This window comes from Crocodylus siamensis, chromosome 14 (assembly GCF_052110815.1).
Source record: "Crocodylus siamensis isolate JL-2025a chromosome 14, ASM5211081v1, whole genome shotgun sequence".
In the NCBI taxonomy this organism is placed as follows: Eukaryota; Metazoa; Chordata; order Crocodylia; family Crocodylidae; genus Crocodylus; species Crocodylus siamensis.
The window spans coordinates 3,683,759-3,701,267 of record NC_143408.1 but is presented as its reverse complement, the minus strand read 5'-3'; the positions used below and the strand labels follow the sequence as shown (position 1 = coordinate 3,701,267).

The window sequence follows — 17,509 nt, the reverse complement described above, 5'->3', positions numbered from 1 at the left end:
TGCTGTCCTTCTCTCCATGGCAGGGAGCTTACCGAAGCACTTGCTCTGGTTGGTGGCTCGGTCCATGAACACCTTGGAGGAGATGATGTTGCCAAAGGGCAGAAACATCTGCATCAGCTCGTTGTCTCCAAACTCCTGAGGCAGGTGGTAGATGAAGAGATTGCAGCCTTCCGGGCCTGTGGAAGTCCCCGAGAGAAGTGGGGAGACACGTGGGGTCAGCTCGGGAAACAGCTTGGTTGAGACCCCTGGATGCCCCCTGCCTTCGTTGCCCTGCTCTCCCCACCTGGAGGGAAGAGCTGAGGGATGCACAGGTGAGCCCAAGCTGTGAATGCCACAAGGCCTCAAGATACTGCAGGTCCCCCCGGTGATACTGGACAAAAAGGATGGGGCAAAAGCCAGGCACTGCTTGGTAGGGTATGGTGGACGCCGCGGTTGGGGGGAGGGCCTAGGGTCCAGATGCACCAGAACGTGGACCTTTCAAGCGTCATCTGAGAACTGACCACATGGCAAAGCTGAGCTGAGGTTGCCAATGCCAGCCTAGGGGTGCGAGCAGCAAGCCATTCCCGGAGAAAGCCAGTTGCATTGATGCTGCCCCTTGGTCAGCCAGCCCGAGCCGTGGCAGGAGGGCGGGAGATGTTTGCTCTCCCTGCTGAGCTGCCTCTGGGTCCCCAGAGCACAAAGGCAGCCTCCCATGTGGAGCTGTATGCATGGCTGAGCAGAGCAGGAGCTGTGGACCCTGTGTCTGCCCTGCCATCCTCCAGTCCTGCCCTTGCCCTCTATCACTGCCATTGGTGTACACGACTCAGCCCCACCCCCGGCTACACTGCAGCAAGGGATGCCCCCAAACCCCCTAGCACTGCCCAGCGCCCCAGCTCAGGGCCTCACCTTCTCGCTGCTGCTGCTGCAGGAGTGGGGGAGGCTGGGGGACAGTCTGGGCAATCGGGGTGATGGTTGTGGTTGGGTACACGGCTATAGTCAAGGAGACAAAACAAGGAGGTTACTGGGGGGACATTAAGATCATGGCAGCCCAAGGAAAAGGAGGAAAAAAGGGGACAGGTACCTGCATACTGTTGGACCCCCGTGAAGGCTGGATGCAGCGTCTCTGCTACCGATGGGCTCTGGGCTGGAGCAAGGGAAAAAGAGAGAGGGATGAGAAGGGAGACGTGCTCCCCACCCTGGCACCAGAGAAAGCTGCTTGCAGGGATGCCAGGCATGCTCTGGTCTCCAGCTATTTCCTGAGATGAGGGGCTTAGCCTGGAGGCATCAGGGGAAAGACAAGTCTAGTTCACATGGGGAAAAGCTGGAGAAAGACCACGGCACTGGGCTGGTGCGGCGATGGGGCCAATCCCAGGAGCCAGTAAAGATGGGAGGAGAAGGCCCCGCCGCAGCCTCTGTACCTGGGTAGGGCACGAGGCCATTGGTGTAGACGGTCTCCAGCGTCGGGTGGCCGTTGGGGAAAGGCACCACCCCGGTGAACCCGTTTGCGATGGGCGCCACCAGGCCTGGAACGGCAGCTGTGCCCAGGAGAGGAGGCGAGTGCAGCCCTGAAGGGAGAAGAGACAAACCCATCCTGCATTAGCTTGGCTCCCACCGGCCACCACTGTTAGCACCGCAGGGAAGCAATCCAGCACCCCAGCCAGTCTAGACGGAAGAGCAGCACATGCTACCGCGGCCTTAGCTGCAGCAGGCACTGCTGTGAGGGAGCTCACAGCACTGGGATGCCAGGTGTCACAGAAGCCCCCTGGGAGGCAGGCCCCACCTACGACTTGGGGTTTGCAGACAATGAGGTCCCGCATGCCCTTGCAGTGGTGCGCTGGCCCTCAGGGGCCACGCTGGGTGCGGCACAACCGGGCCTGCCCAGGTCCCTTCCTTGTTCAGAGACTTGTTCGGAGCCAGGTGTGGCCGGCATGTACCTGAAGCCGGGGCAATTGGGGTGGCCGGCAGCCCGTTCAGACTGACGGCGCCGATCTGCTGGATGTGGCAGGGTGAGAAAGTGACGCTGGGGCTCAGGTAGCTGCCATGGGAGGTGGAGAGGACCGTCGTCTGCTGCTGCATCAGCTGCAAAGACACTGCACGTCAGCCTTGGCACCAGCCCCTTCGCCCCAGCCCCAGGGGTCCACCCGCTGACCCAGCACCCCACGCTACCCCTGCCACCTGCTCGATGCCTGCTAACACAGCTAAAGCGCCAGAGACACGGGCTTCTCCTCTGACAGGCCACTGGGAGGCACCAGATCCCACCCCAAATTCCTCTGGAGCTCGAGGCCTGCGTGGGGGAGCTGCCAAGGGAGCGGCCAGCCTGGCTGGCGGAGGCCTGCACATCCAAGGCAGGCTGGGCTGTGAGATTGCAGGGAGACTGTCGCTGCCCTCCATCTCCTGGGCCTGCGAACCACAGGCTCGCCCGAGTCACGGTTCCCGCAGATGCAACCCAGGGGCTAGGGGCACAGCTGGGGAGCCAGCCCCTGCAATGGACCCAGAAGGGTGGGCTTCAGAGTCTGCCCCAGCAGAGGAAGGGGCTTGTCCCCCTGCAGTGGTGTCTGCAAGGCAGAAGTCAGCTCAGCAGGGCTGCCCCCTGCAACGCCTTCTGCTTTCACTTGGAAACACGCAGCCCGTGTTCTTGCCAGTGCGCTAAAAACACAGCGCGGCTCCCCGGGCCTGAGCACCCGTTGCACAGCAGCAGGGGAACGGTGCCTTGGGGTCTGGATCCTGCCCCCAGGCAGTGACCCGGTGCTTGGGTGGAAGGCAAACCCCCTTGCACCGGGCTAGCAAGACGGCGTGGATGAGGCTCAGGGAACTGGGGAGCAAATTCCTTCCTGACCCCCGCGGCCCTCGCCAGGGTGCTCCGAAGCATGAGATTGGATTATGCAAATCCTAGTGCGCACGGCGCCATAGAGGTTATTCCTGGCCACGATGCTCCCCGGCCCCTTTATAAGCCCTGCGGGAGTGTTTGATGCCATCACCGTTCGCGGGCAAGAACGAGAGGGAGGAAATGGTGCAGAATTCGCTGGGAGGGCGACAGACACCAAGGGGAGACCCCTGGCAGCCCATACTGGGTGCCAGAGAGAGACCCCCAGGGCCTGCCTGCATCCTACTGCTTCAACAAAGGATGCCCCTTCTCTGTGAATGCTGCACCCACAACCCTTCCCCCTGGAGAAACCAGGATACCTGCAGAGGCCTGGTGCTGCGCCCCAGGAGAAGGAGCTGCTGGCTCCTATGCACCCCGCTATCTCCCTGGGCTGATGCCAGGGAGAAATCCCTGAAATCGAGAGCCTCTGGCATCGCTGTCTCTTTAAATGGACATCAGCAAGGCACGCTTGGGGCAGAATCCAGCTCAGCAGGGCAGGGCGAGAGCCGCTTTCACCATCGTCACTCCCGGGACATGAGATGTGAGAGACGACGTCGCTCGGCTTCCAGGCAGAAAATTCCCGTCCCCAGAAGCACCCACCGGCCGCCACTGGGGGCTGCACACCAGGCTGGACTGCTCAAAATCCAAGCAATTTAATCTCTCATGTAGATCGGCAAGCAGCGAACCTCGATTCAAAGCAGGGACTTAAATCTCGTGCTTCGGAGCCCTTTTCCTCGGGAAAGGGCAATTCTCGCTGGTCAGGCACCGTCTGCTTGCAAGTCAGCGACGCCCGCTCACGACGTGCATGTTGCCTTCTGCAAACCAGCATGGAGACACATTTATCTAAGCCATTCTGGATCCTAACATACGCTCACTCCAGGTTTCCTTATTACATTAGGAAATGAGGAACGATGCGTGTCTTTGCGGACGAGATGGTTCCTTTCTATTTTTAACCCAGGATTTTGCCGGGTGGCATTTTGAGGGAAATTTGCATTTGATCGGAAAAAAATGCATGGAAGCGGCAGTTTTATCTTGTTCTGATTTGTTAAATGCAACGGTCATAAAACAGGCCGGAAACAGAAGCAAACGAGGAGAGGGTGCCAAAGGAAGTATTTCAGTTATTATATATGGTCAGTGAATTGGCCTCATTGTTTCTGGTTGGGCCGCCCTTCGAGATGCTAGACCTAGTAGACCTCATCCTCACAGACCTCATCCTTGCTTTTGTTGACGAACTGGAAGATGAAAGCACGTTTTCCTGCTTTTATCAACTCCCGCTTGATTTCTTAAATCTGTATGAACCAGTCATTGGCCCAAAGTCACTGAATAAATTCAAGCAACTCAAATATTCCCTCAAAATCTGGTTTTTGCATGTCAGTAAAGTGGGGGCTTAGCCAGTAATATCCTTCCTGTTCAAAGTGTTGGCTTTCTTTAAGGCTTTGGCAGCAGAAAGACACCACTTGATTTTCTTTCTTTTTTTAAATGTCATTTAAATTATTTTAATAGATGGTAGGAAAGTCAGGCCCTCATGTAAGTTGCTGGCATGTCACATTGACCTTTAAATAGGCTTGTTTAAAAAAAAAAAAGGTGTTTCATTTTAATCAAAGTCCAATTTGAATAAAATAAACTTGCTTTTAATTTTAATAAAAGAGTCCATTTTTATCTGCTCTGATTTACAGGGCCCATGACGCTTATTTATGGTGGATGCATGTTAGCAGGAGGTTGGAGGGCAGCTTAATGTCACCGGACTAACACAACTCCCTCGCTGCCAAAATCTCTTAGCCCAAGTCTGGCCAGATGTGCCTTGAGGCCTGTTAACTCCTGCCCTGCAGCTACCTCACCCGGGCCCAGACACAGAGCTCTCTAGGAAAGACCACAGCATGGCTCTCTGGGCCTGGTCAAGGCCTGACAGCTCCTGCACTGCAGAGCTCGCAGGAAAATCCTGGGCCTGGGGCAAGCCCATCGGGGGGAAAAACAAGAGCGGTATCTGCCGTGATCTCCAGGTTCGGTGAAGTGCAAAGAACTAAACAATAGGTTTTACTGTGGAGCAGTAGGCAACCTCAGCAGACCCTTTGTCTGTAACTAACTAAACGCTTCTTAACTCAGGGACCGTTTGCCAATTCCCAACTTCCTCAGTTTTCTGTTAGACAGCCTCTCTCAATTATAACTTCTGTCATGACAGTAGCAAACCCAGGGCTGTGGATGGTGCAGTCTGTGGAAGATGCTGCCCACTCCTGGAGCACCTATACACAGCATGGGGTTTAATCCTAATTAAGTTAAATAGGTTTATAAAATTTAAACTTGTTTATTTTGGACCGTCGCATCCATGCTTGCATGTGCTAGGCATGTACAAATGGCTCTGGTTTCTCTGTTCAGTCACCATTTCCTTTTCCTTTTCCTTCTGATGCCTGGGATAATCCTCAACATCATGACCATGTCTCGCATGCTTGCCTTGGCCTGGAGAAGCAGTAAAACAAGAGGCTGGTGAAAGACCAACAGCTTGGTAAGATGTGAATGCACTGGGGGCTGCACTCGATGATCTTCTGAGGTCCCTTCAAGCTCTAATGTCTATGAAAATAAGGCTCCTCAGGTCCATGAGATGCCATCACTTGCTATCCTTCTAGGGACTGCATCTCCTCATCCCATGAGGGCCAAGTCTTCCCCTTCAGTGCTTCACTGCAGGAACATCTGAGCACTTCAGGGGCTGGCTGGGCACTGACCGAGCACATGCCTGACTCTGGATGTCCCACTGGCTCTTGGGGTTAATATTTGGCATAGTTTTAAAATGGCTTTTGCTAGGAAACCTCTCCTTCACGCACTGTCTTCCACAACCACAGAACTAAGTGAATAGTAGAAGGCTGGGTCACACCTAGGCCATGAGTAGGAACCAATCAGGAGCCCAGCTCCTGGGAGAGAAGAAACCCAGGATTTTGACAAGCCCAAGGTCTCTGAAGGAAAAGGTCCACAATTCAAATCATGAGGCAGTTCCAGTGTTAACAGGCAGAAAAGGGGAGAAACCAAGGGAAAAGCCAAGAGGGAAGAAGAGGCCAAGTCTGGAGTCAAGGGAAAGGCCAGGTGAAGCCGAGGAGGAGGAGTGGGGAAGGAACAGGCTGGAGACCAAGAGGAGACGAGGCCACCTTGAGAGACACAGCAAAGGGCAGGAAAGAATGATTTAGAGAAGAAAGCAGTGCCAATGTTCCATGGCGCTGAGTGCCTACAAACCCCAGGAGCGCTGTGGGTGCTCAGGACTGCCGGCTCTGTGGCCGTAGGTGAGCAGACAGCTGAGCGAGTAGGAAGCAGAGTCATGGTGCCAAGCTGGCTCTACCTTGCCTGAGCTGGTGGGTCCAGGGAGGTCCCATTGCGTTTTCCAGCACTAACAGGTCTCTGAAGATGAAAGAGGGGCAGGACCTGTAAGGTGCTTGATGTGTTTTTTTTGGAGTGTTGCATCCATGTTTGCACGTGCTAGGCATGTACAAATGGCTCTGGTCTCTCTGTGTGAGGTCTCCGGCACTTCCCACATCAGCACCAATCATGCCCTTTCCCCTGCTGCCCCTGCCTGTACCAGGAGAAAGATGCTAGCCTGGAACAGGAGCATCTCAGGTCACCCACTGCTCCCAGCGGCACCACCCCAGGCAGTGTGGCAGCTCTGAGCACGATCAGGCACAGGCAGCAGAGGCTGGGACAGCCTGCAGGAAACCTCGAGCCTCAGGGAGAGCCGTGTGGGTCCCCATTTCCACAGACGCTCCCACCCGAGTCACAGCTGGTGGTGGCCGGGGACCTGTATTCAACCACCTGGTAGCTCTTCCTGAACAGTGAAGATCCTAGCATCACTCTTCACAAGGATGGTCCTGCCAACTGCTCCTGTTTACATCCCAGCTGACTGGCATGCCCGCTCCCTCTGTTGTGTCCTGCTGCCTCCATCAGGTTGGGAATACTCCACCCGCCCTGCTCCACACCCTTGGAGCAGCTTCCCTATTCAGCGCCAGAGCTGGCTGGGTTCTGCAGCTCTTCCTCCCTCCAAACCCATGCAATGTCCTTCCCCAACATGGGGGGAGGTCACGAAGGCTGCCCCAGGTACCAGTGCTCCCAGGTTGGGCTCCACATGGGCAGGGGGGAGGGACAGCCCCATTGGTCAAGGTGGCAGTCTGGGGATTTAGAGAGATCCAGGGTCCATTCCTTGCTTTGCCACAGACTCTCTGCATGGCCTTGACCCTGTCCCTTAGCCTCCCCTAGACTTTCATTTTGCACTTGGCATCTGGGTGGCCTAATGATGCAAATGCCTGATGGGGAATGAGAGACACCATTTTCTACTGCCCTCCCAAGACCAGACCAGGTTACTTGGACTCCTGCCTCTGTCTGTGGCCCAGATGCCACTGGAATAATACCACGGCCAATGCACCACTCCTGGACTATAAGGTTCCAGTTGAGCAGCTCGAGTCTGCACTGCAGGATCTGGCAGTCCAAAACAGGCCCTGAGTCTGTGTCTCACAAGACGAGAGACCTCTAGCAGAACCAGGACCGTTCTCCTAGGTCTGAGGCCCCACCTTATCGCAGCAGGCCACGCCAGCTCCAAGAGAAACAGGCTGTGCTAGAGGCTGGAGCACATCATGGCAGAAGCTGGGAAAGAAATCTGGGGGGCTGTGGCTCCTAGCTCACTGAGAGACAAGCACCTGTGCATCCTTGCCAGGAAGGCAGTGCTGGCTACAGGGGCATCATCCCACCATGGGGAAGGCTGTGGTTCTGCAGGATGCATCCCAGGCATGGCAGCTCCCATTGGTGCACAACCAACGTGGGGAAAGACACCTGGGTGCGAGGACTCCCAGGGTCCATCTGCCAAGCTCAAGAGCACCACTGGTTCAAGTGTGCAGCCCACTCCCTGGGCACCAACTCGAGGCACCGTAGCTGCCAAAGCCTGAATGCCGGCACCGCTCCTAGGCTCGGGGTCTCAAGTGTGAGTGTGCTCGGGGCCACTCCAAAGCAGCTCGTTCCCTCCTTAGCTGGATTTGGCAGGAGGAAACGGGCTGAGCAAGCTTCAAGCTGGCACTCCCAGACCTGGCCCGGAGGCCAGACAGATACAGTCACCTGGCCGCGAGCTACATCCAGCACTGGAGAAACGCACTGTGGTGCCAGTCTCTCCTGGGCCCTGCCCACAACAGAAACATGCCAGGGCCAACCCCAGCCAGCAGCAAACACTTGTGACTGAAACCAGGATCCTGGGAACCGTTCCCAGACCCTGAACGTGCCCACCGCGGGAGCCGGCAGGGTGGGCGCCCGCCCCGGTCTCTGCAGCGTGGCGATAGGCCCTCGCGATACTCACAGCCTGCGCGTACGCGCTGTACGGGCTGAAGGGCAAGGTGAGCGAAGGAGTGAAAATCCCCAGCTGCCCCACCATTTGCTGCATCCGCCGCAGGGTCCTCTCTTTATCTGTGTCAGCAAACTTCACCACTAGACTGGAAGAAGCACCCTATGCACAGAGAGAGGGGACAGAGGAGACCGGGAGGGAGAGAGAGCACAGTAGTGAGGGTGGAGGAAGGCAGGAGAGGCAGCGCAGGAGGAGGAGAGGCAGAGGGTGAGCGAGATGGAAGTGCCCCAGGTGAGATCGGGACCAGTGCACCCCCTCTGCACCGGGCTGGGTGGAGGAGACAGTGCATCCAGCTACGGGTGCCGGAGCCAGGCAGAGCGAGGGCAGCAGCAGGGAGGTACAGGCCACATTGCACACTCACGAGGACACCAGGGCACACCCTTCCCCAGAAGTGTGTCTGCTGCAGAGTGGTTACATACGTGTGCTGCGTCCCAGCCTGCCCACTGCCATAGCAACGCGCACTCCCGCCCACCGCCCGCGGCAAGCCAGGTGACACCGGCGCAGAATGCACCCCCCCCCCGGGCGCGGTGACAGCTCAGCTCACCCGGGGCCCAGCTGTGCTTTCCCGCCCACAAGCTTCCACAATGTGTTTGCGCCCACGCACGCCATCTCCCAGAATATTCTCCCTCCCGCCTGTTGCACACACACATGCATGCACACTGGCCCCTGGTGACAGATGGGCACACGCACGCAGACACCAGGCCTTGCACTTGCATGCACAGGTGAGCAAGCATTGCGCAAACAGCTGTGCTCTATCCCAGGAGGCTCACAATTGCACTGACCCCTCCAATCTGGACGCAGATACACACAGCCATAACCACAGGCTGCTGGAAGGCACTTGCACGCACAACTATGTGCATCTAGACAGACCGGAAGAACATACATGTCCTCCCCATGCACACTCACAGTCGTACCCCCTGCCGGAAACAACCCATGAACACGAGCAGCCAGGTGACAGATGGCAAGGATGTACAGGGAGCGAACAACAAGATGCACAGGCAGAGAAATACTACACACGCACCCCGCCCCGTTTCAGCCCCCCTGGGACAGAGCGCATGGAGGCTGAGTGATGGTGGCAAGTCTCAGCTGCAGGTGGATGGAGAGCAGTCACTGTAACAGGGATGGGGCCCTGCGGCCTCATACTCACAGGCATGGTCTGGCTGCCGTGGAGAGCGTGGATTGCTGCCTGGGCCTCGGTGTGAGATGAGAACTTCACAAAGGCGCAGCCTGGAAAGACAGAGGAGCAGGTGAGAGCAGAGCAAGGGGGCAGTTGGGAGGTGAGTGCAGGGTAGGGTCAGAGTCTGCATCTTGGTGTGAGTCGAGGGGAGCCCTCCCAGCCCCGCCAGCAAACGTATCCCAGGTCTGGGTTTTTCTGGTCAGGTCCTTCTCTGCTCAGCCTGGCACATTCCCTCTCTGCAGCAGATGTCTCGTCCCATCCTTTCCCATCCCACCCCAGGATACACCTCCATCTGGCGCATGCTCCCAGCCACAAGATCGGGGATGAAGACCCGTTGCCTTGTGCTCCCAGTGCGGGATAGTCCTACCTGTGGGACAGGCGTGAGACACCCGCGAACCCGCACCTTTGCTGTTCCCGTCGGGTCCCCGCAGCACCGTGCACTCGTCGATGACCCCGAAGGGCTCGAAGAGCCGGAGCACGTCGTCCTCAGACTGCTGCTTGTTCAACATCCCCACAAAGAGCTTCCTGTCCCCTGCAGGAAACATGGAAACATCAACCTGCTGCGAGATGCGCAGCCTGAAGCCTGAGGGCTGGGGAGCCCGATCTCGAACGCGCCCCGCTTGTCAGTTCCTCTGCCAGGGCCAAAACGCATCCCTGGCACTGCCCCACAGAGGCTCCTGGAATAGCTCCCGCCGGAGGGACAGGGAAGTAACCCCGGCGTCCTGGCTTCTACGTCGCGGCCTCCCATGGCCAGCGGTACGAGCCAGAGGGCTTGGCCACAGACACGGGGGCATGCCAGCTGAGCTGCCTCGGTGCTGCGGACACATGATGGCTCCTTGAAGGGGCACAGCCCTGCCCCACCCCTGGCAGTTTTACCCCCCCGAGGAATCGGGGGCCCACATGTCACACTTCCACGTGCCAGCCTGGCAGTGCACAGCTGAATCGTATGTGTGCACAGCTGCCTGGGTGCAGGCAACACTATGTTAAGGCCTTGGGCTTCTCCTCTCCATCCATGCGTGCCTAACCTGAGCTCGCAGCTGCTCTACCCACTACACCCTACTCTCTTCTCAGAGGTGGGACCCAGCCTCCCTATATTGCTGGACAAAACTAGTCACGTGTACAGCGCTACAGCCCAGTCCTGTCTCCCTTAGAGGGCCATGCCAAGAAAATGTGCCACCCGCCCCTGTTCCCCTACACGTAGGCACAGGAGAAGTGCCCCGTGGGGATCGGGTGCGTCAGGATGGGGTCCGGCAGGCCCAGCGAGGGAGGATTCCTTATTGCTAGTGACAGGATCGGGGGGCCGGCATCTCGCAGAGCCAATCGAATGTGACGGGCGGCAGGGAGAACAGCGAGGAGTGCGGTGACCTGAAAACCAACAGGTCTGCGAGCGACAGCGGCGCAGGGGGCTGGGGGGCAGCCTGCGCACTGCAGGCAGCGCCCACCCTCTCTCCCTGCTCCCCAGCCAGGTAACCCACCGAGCCGTGTGCCACGCAGGGGGACATGTGCAGGGGGCACCCACACGTGAGGCACAAGGGCAGGCCAGCTGGCACGTGTGTGCATGGGGGAGGGGACAGTGCTTACACACATACCCATACACACATGCTATGCCTTCATGCTGAGACTCCAGCCACTGCGCATGCCCTCCGAGCCACGCTTGCATGCAGCAAGGGGAGCGGGGAGAGGAAGAGGGGGATGAGAGAGACGTGCAGCCAGAGAGATACGCACTCCCGGCACACGGCCGGCCAGCGCATGGGCGCCGCTGCGCTGCCGCAGCGTATGCACACAGACGGGCAGGCCAGCGCCCACAAAGACACGCCTGCACACACGTGCTCCAGTGGCACCCACATGGGTTTGCCAGGCTGAGTGATTCCCTGGCAACATGCTGCTCATCTGACCCGCCACATCAAAAGGGTTCGAACCCACGGGGCTGAGACGCATCTTCCCCAGTGAGTTACCCCGATGCGTGCTCGTGTCAGCCCCCGGAGACTGTGCCCCTATCCTGGCTGGCACTGGTCCCGATTCTCCAGGTTATTAAAACTGTGCACATTTAAACACTTGTCACCATCTCCAATCCTCTGTGCATCTGAAAAGTAACAAGGAACGTGGCTGTTGCCCCATGGAGCAGCCGGTCCATCCCACTGTGCTCGATTGCTGGTTATCTGGGGTAGGGCAAGGCCTGGGAAAATCAGACCCCCAGGCCTTGGTGCTGTGCAGACACATGGCAATGAAGCCCCCCACTGCCCTAGACAGAAAACAGGTGGGCAAGACTGAGAGAGGGTCTGGGGGAGAAGAAATACCAAGGCAAGATGATGACATGAATAGAAAGGACTGGGATATTAAGGAAATGCAGCAGCGCCAGGGTTGCCAACATGGCCAGATGCTGCTTTAAAGCAGCATCTGGACTGGGTTGACACAGGCAGGAAATAAATCAGGGAAGTCATTCTATCAATCCTTGACAATGGAAACAAAAATCTGATCCTTGAACAAAACTCAACTCAAAGGTCAAATTGACCTGAAGGAATCCCTTTAAGCTGAGCTGTCGGATGCCATCCGACCCCGGCCTGCAGCCGCAAAGCGAGTCTTCTTGCCCCGAGGGGGTGAGAAGGGGCCAGAGAAACACTTGGGAAAGGAAGAATCTTTTCAGGGCCTAAACCTAGCAAAAAAGATTGGCAGTTTGAACTAGTTTTGCACGAGGGATTTTTGGGGAGGGCGGGACATTGCATGGTGATGCCAGATAAATCATTGCACTGTTGACTTGCCCCTTGTTAGGTAAAAAGTCTGCCTGCAACGGTGAGCAGGAGCTCAGTCCTCTGCACAAATGATGGGACTGTGAGGCCACTAGTTTCCATGCGAAGTATTGTTCAAGGGGAACGCCACCACCGTGAAATCCAGCCAGCTTTAGGAAGCGGCTGCAAAGAACTGCAGATTTTCCATCCGACTCTGACTTCTCTGGAGAGTTTTTGGGGCTTCACGACCACGACATGTCTCCCTTGTCACTCTGGGGGATAAAACCCCATGAAAACGATGCACCGTGCTGGCAGCTATGGCAATGAGATCACAAACTTTGGGATATTTGGGGTTTTCCTCTGCAATCTGGGTGCTTGCATGAGCATCTCCCCTTCCATCCTGCCTTTCCTTTCTAGCTCTGCCAGTTGCACAGAAAACCTTGAAAACATGAAGAGTCAAGCACCGGAGGGTATTAAAAAAAAAAGAAAAGATTTCACCATCTATTCATTTGTGAATACTTTTTTTTTTTTTTTGGGGGGGGGGGAGGGGGAGGGGGAGGGTCTTAATTCATGATGAAATCTGGGCACTGGCAATATAGCAAAGACAGCCCCGAGGGAAAGTATACCGTCATTTCCACCAAGCAGTATCCAGCTCACAAACTAGGGAGAGGTTTCAAATACCCCGCCCCACACCCAAATGTCTCCCTGTTTACAACGAAAGGTGATCGTTTGGAGGGTTTTTGCATTGATGGGGTCTCTTTGATTAAAACTATCTTGGGAATCAAAGCCACCCCTGGCTCCAAAACGCCAGGCTCATATTCTCCATTGCATTTTTCTTGGCAAGATGGTTTGCTCTTGCTTTTCTCTGCCCCCAAGCCTCTTCCTTCTTCCCCCACCAGGGACAGGGGGGTCTGCAGCCCCTGGGCCCCTTGGTGGGTGCCAGGGGGGCGGGGCGCAAAGCCCCTGGCGCCGAATCCCATGTCGGCCAGCTGCTGCAAGGGGAGATGCAGGTCCCCCAGTCCCTCCAGCTCCGATTGGCAATTCCCCATGCAGTCCAGCCACCACGAAAATTGTCTCTTCTCCCGACTGTTGGAGAGGTGTTCCCATGGAAACCCGGGCTCCGGCAGACTGTCACTTGCACCCAGGCGAGGGGGGGCTGGGGAAGGAGGGTCCAGGCAGGAAGCAGATCCCTGACGGAGCAATGATGAAGAACGGCGGAGGGGGGCTTCAGGATGAGCAGTTCATCCATTGGAGAAAGAGGCAGGGCCGCGGACACGCGCGGCCCACCAGAACTAGGTCATCTGGGCAGCCAGCTGTTGGCAGCCAGGGGAGGGAGGCCAGCCCCTGCCTGGCACAGCCGCTCTGCCCGGGATGCTTCCCACAGTACATCTCTGGGCACTTCCTCGGCGCTAATACAATGCTAATGGGCTCGGGAGAGCTATTGCTGCCGGCTCAGAGCAGCCGTGGCTCATGGGAAACCCAGCAGGCTCCTTCCACCCCAGGCTGGGAGCAGGAGGAGGGCCGCATGCTGCGCGGGGGAAAGACCCCCGTGGCCGGAGGGGACCTGCAGCCACGAGCTGCCCCACCACCAAGTCTGGTTCACAGCCGACGAGGGGGAAGGAGCCCCTGCGATTCATTCCTGTCCTCAGTGCTAATAACCAATCTGCTTGAAGAGGGGGATTGGGTTTGTTTCGCACCTCGGAGAGCAGCACCGTGATGCCAACAAGCCAGTCCCGTCACTGGGGGTGCAGGCAGTGTAGGTATGCACAGCACCAAGCACCACAGAGGCCTGGTCCCAGTCTGAGGCATCCCCTGAGCCCCACACCCAGGAGCTCCTGGCACAGGCCACCACGAGGCTCCTGACCCAATTCATGCGCCCACCTCCTGCCACGTGCACGTGGGGAGCGTGGTTCTCCTTGCCCTGCTGGCACTGGGGTTGTTGGGCGAGAGGGAGGGCAGCAAACGGGGCAAGAGCTTACGTCCCCATTCCCTGCTGCCTCAGCTCCGAACCGGCGACATGAATCATTTCCGAGGCACGGCTGCACCTTGCACGCAGCGGAGGTGGGAAGAGGCCTCGGAGTCAAAAATAAGTGGGCCAAGGGCTGTATGCAGCTGGGAGGTGGAATGGGTCAGCGATGGCACACCTGGTCCCCTGAGGCTGTGAGCGACCCAGGGTCGCGGGGACCCCACCAAGGCATTCCCGAGTTTCCGTGATGATAAGAAACCTGCCTGATGCCGGCTACCACTGCTTGCCTGCGACTCGCTTCCTTCACAGGACTGCCAGACCCCTGTAGACAGACCACAGGGTGGGTGGGAGAGGGTGCACAGGGCTGTTCTAACCCAGAGCTGGCTGCACCTGCCTGTCGGACCTAGCCCAAACAGCAAGAGGGCGCTCGGCGCTCACCTCCCCGCAGAAAAGCAAAGAGGTGGGACGCAGCCACAGGATGAAGAAGCAGCAAGAGCTTACACTGCTGGGTCTCAAAGCTGCCCTTCCACAAAACCCTGGTGCGGCTGTTGTGCTACGTTCCACCCCAGCACCGGCTGCATTTCCAGGGCGAGTGAACGGATCCCAGTATATTGGGCTGCTGGCTGGAAGTTGCTATGAAAATGCAAGATGCTCGCTCTACCCTGAAGCTGAGGAAGAAAATAATCAAGCCAGATGGAGCCCAGTCCCTGTAGTGCTCAGTCCTCGCCTCTTCTCCTTACCCAGGCTCTTGTACGGTGCAGGGTATTTCCAGGGGCTGCTGTTCCAGCCTTGTTGCTGGTGGCTGGACTTCCTTGGGGCTGCGCAGAGCCCATCAAGCAAACACACTGGGACGTTGCATCCATCCGAGACTTGGTGGCTGGAAACACATCCAGATTGCGACTGTCCAGTCAGTGGGAGGTGGGAGTGGGCTGGGATCACGAGCTGTGAGGACCGGGCTGGCTCAGCTTCACGGTAGAGCGTGTAGGTCCAGATCCTGCATTCATACTCCCTGCAGACTCTTCTGCTTCGGCCCCGATGGGGAAATCATAGCACCCAACTTCCTCCTGCCGCCTCCAGGCTGGGAGCAGGTGCAGCAGATGGGAGCCGCACCGTGCTGGGAGCAGGGGGAGCCCGCACCGTCCACTTGCTCACTCCCGCACCATCATTTCCAGACAGGAAGGACAATCCATGGTGTCAATGCAGCGAGGGGAAGGAATTGGGTGGGGGAGGTCCCCCTCCCTTGGCTTTTCTGGGTGCAGCCTGGGAGGGGGCAAACCAGCCCAGAACCAAACCTTTCTGGGTCCTGCAGGGTGAACGCTGCTATCGAGATGCAAATACCAGGCGGAAACCAGAGCGAGCATCAGGAGGAGTGAAACTACCTTTAGCAAGGCCAGGGCGGCTGGGAAGATGGGCGGAATGCATACCCACGCTCCAGTTTCGTTATACTGGGAAACGGGCTTTGCACCAGTTTTGCCCGCTCTGGGTCACAGGCAGCATCAGGTGCTAGGGATTGCAGATGGCCCGGGGCAGTCCTGCGATCACGATTCGGGGGAGGTATTTATTTAGCCCAAGGCTGCTCCCCAATGGTACGTCAGTGGAGACTGGACTCAGACTTAAATAGCCACAGGAGTGCCATGGAAACCTGGCAGGATAGATGCGTGTGGTGCTGAGTGTGAGCCAGTACTTTCCCTCTCTGGCAGCCTTGCATGCACAGGCTTCAGCTCCAACTCTCCTTTCTCACAGGCCTCAGTACTGATTTCTTCTTGTCCCAGCAAAAAAGCAACAGGATGCCTTGCTCCAAGCCCCCAGAAGTGGGTGCATTTCAGTGGCGATGCACAGGACAGATATAGTGGGGGGGGAGTATTCAAATCAAATACAAAGGCCTAGAAAACCCATATTTCTTCAAATTCCCCCTCCAAATGGCTTAAAACATCCACCATAGGAAACTATTGGTGACCTTCTTGAGGCGTCTGCTTGGAAAAATAAAAGCCGGTTGGGTAATTTTTTCTCCCCTCATTGGATCTTTTTTTTTTTTTTTTTGGCCAGGACAAAAAATGGAATATAGAAAAAAACTCTTTCAGCTGAAAAAAATCAAGTTGCATTAAAAAAAAATACAGCAAAAACTTTTGTTGAATTTTCCCATGCGTGGGTGAAAAAAGAATGTCATTTTTTCACCTTTTTGCTGGGCAGGAAGAGGGGCAAATGTGTTTTAAATGATTTTTTTTTTTGAGTGTATGTGTGCGACTCCTTTTTCCTAGCTCTGGCAGGCAGAGACGTTTGGGGACGGAAGTTTCTCCAGATGGGTAAGAGCCTAATGATCAATAATGAAGAAAAGCCTTGCTATTTTAAATATAATAAAGTTCATTTTGGTATGTGTTGGGAGGGAGGGGTGCAGAGATAACCATAATTAACAGCCTGACTGAGATGGTCTTTCTCCTTCTGATGGACCTGAGAAAACTGGTTTTACTGAAGTCGATGGAGCCCCTTGTGAAATGCCAGACTGCTGTGCTGTCCCATCCCCTGGCAAGAACTGCTCTCTGCCGGCAGCCGCAAAGGCGATGCGACAGCTAATCAGTAGCACGGCTCTCCTGACTCTCCAAGGGGCAAAGGAGGATGGTAATTATGATTATTATTTCATCAGCCGCTGCTGTGTCCGCGGTGCTTCTGCAGACGTACGGTCCCTGTCCCAAGCAGGGCATCACCCAGCCCAGATGCATCCCGCAGGCCCCGATCCTGCAGCTGGACGCCGGACCCATGGGACTTAACCCCTGCCTGGACAGGGGGTGTACAGACATCAGATTGCAGATTCGGGGTGCAGATGGATCCAATCGGGGTTGCACGATTTGCGATCACTATTGGTTTTCCTCCCTGCTAAGTGCCTTGCTGTCCTTCGCTGGCAGAGACCTTGGGCAGCTCGAGGGGAAGGGCTGGCGAAGTATGAACTCCACCTTCTCCAGGGCTTCAGCATATGGCTTGGAGGCTGCCTCCATCCGTGGAGGTTTGCTAGCTCAGGTATACGATACAGGCTGGAAAAGAGAGCTTTTCCCCCTTCCAAAGTGCTTCCATTACGGCAGGGAATTAATGTACAGTGATATCCTATATGCCGAGATATAACAGAGCTGGAGGGCTTAATAAATGGATCGCAGCTTGCCCTTTTTGTCTGGCGTGTGTGTGTATGGTACTGGTGAATGCAGGCACGCGTGTGTTCACACATCCCCATGCATCTTGCACACAGATGCTTTGGGGAGCCTGTCTATGAGAGTACAGCAGCATATGCTGCGGTGCTGGTTGGCAGTGCCATTACACATCTGCCTAAGTGCATGGAGGGGTCTCTGACCTACGTTTGAGGGAACAAATCCTCAAGTCCACCATGCTTAAAAAATAAGGAAGTTTCTTTGGGATCAGAATCCATGCCTGTTACTAGCCTGGGACGGGATTT

At 56.6% G+C, this 17,509-nt stretch overlaps 1 protein-coding gene across 7 annotated transcripts in view; it reads right to left on the bottom strand.

Moving 5' to 3' along the window:
- CELF5 (CUGBP Elav-like family member 5) overlaps positions 1-17,509 on the bottom strand; it is a 56,478-nt gene that overhangs the window by 4,887 nt on the left and 34,082 nt on the right. For 6 of the 7 annotated variants that reach the window (XM_090027065.1, XM_090027068.1, XM_090027069.1 and 3 more), the window contains exons 4-11: positions 9,782-9,910; positions 9,349-9,428; positions 8,157-8,303; positions 1,914-2,058; positions 1,398-1,544; positions 1,061-1,123; positions 886-969; positions 33-176 (exon numbers count right to left, since the gene is read on the bottom strand). In XM_090027065.1, coding sequence (XP_089883191.1) covers positions 33-176; positions 886-969; positions 1,061-1,123; positions 1,398-1,544; positions 1,914-2,058; positions 8,157-8,303; positions 9,349-9,428; positions 9,782-9,910 — 939 coding nt within the window. The remainder of the gene's footprint in view (positions 1-32; positions 177-885; positions 970-1,060; positions 1,124-1,397; positions 1,545-1,913; positions 2,059-8,156; positions 8,304-9,348; positions 9,429-9,781; positions 9,911-17,509) is intronic. The other variant, XM_090027071.1, reaches the window with a different exon arrangement.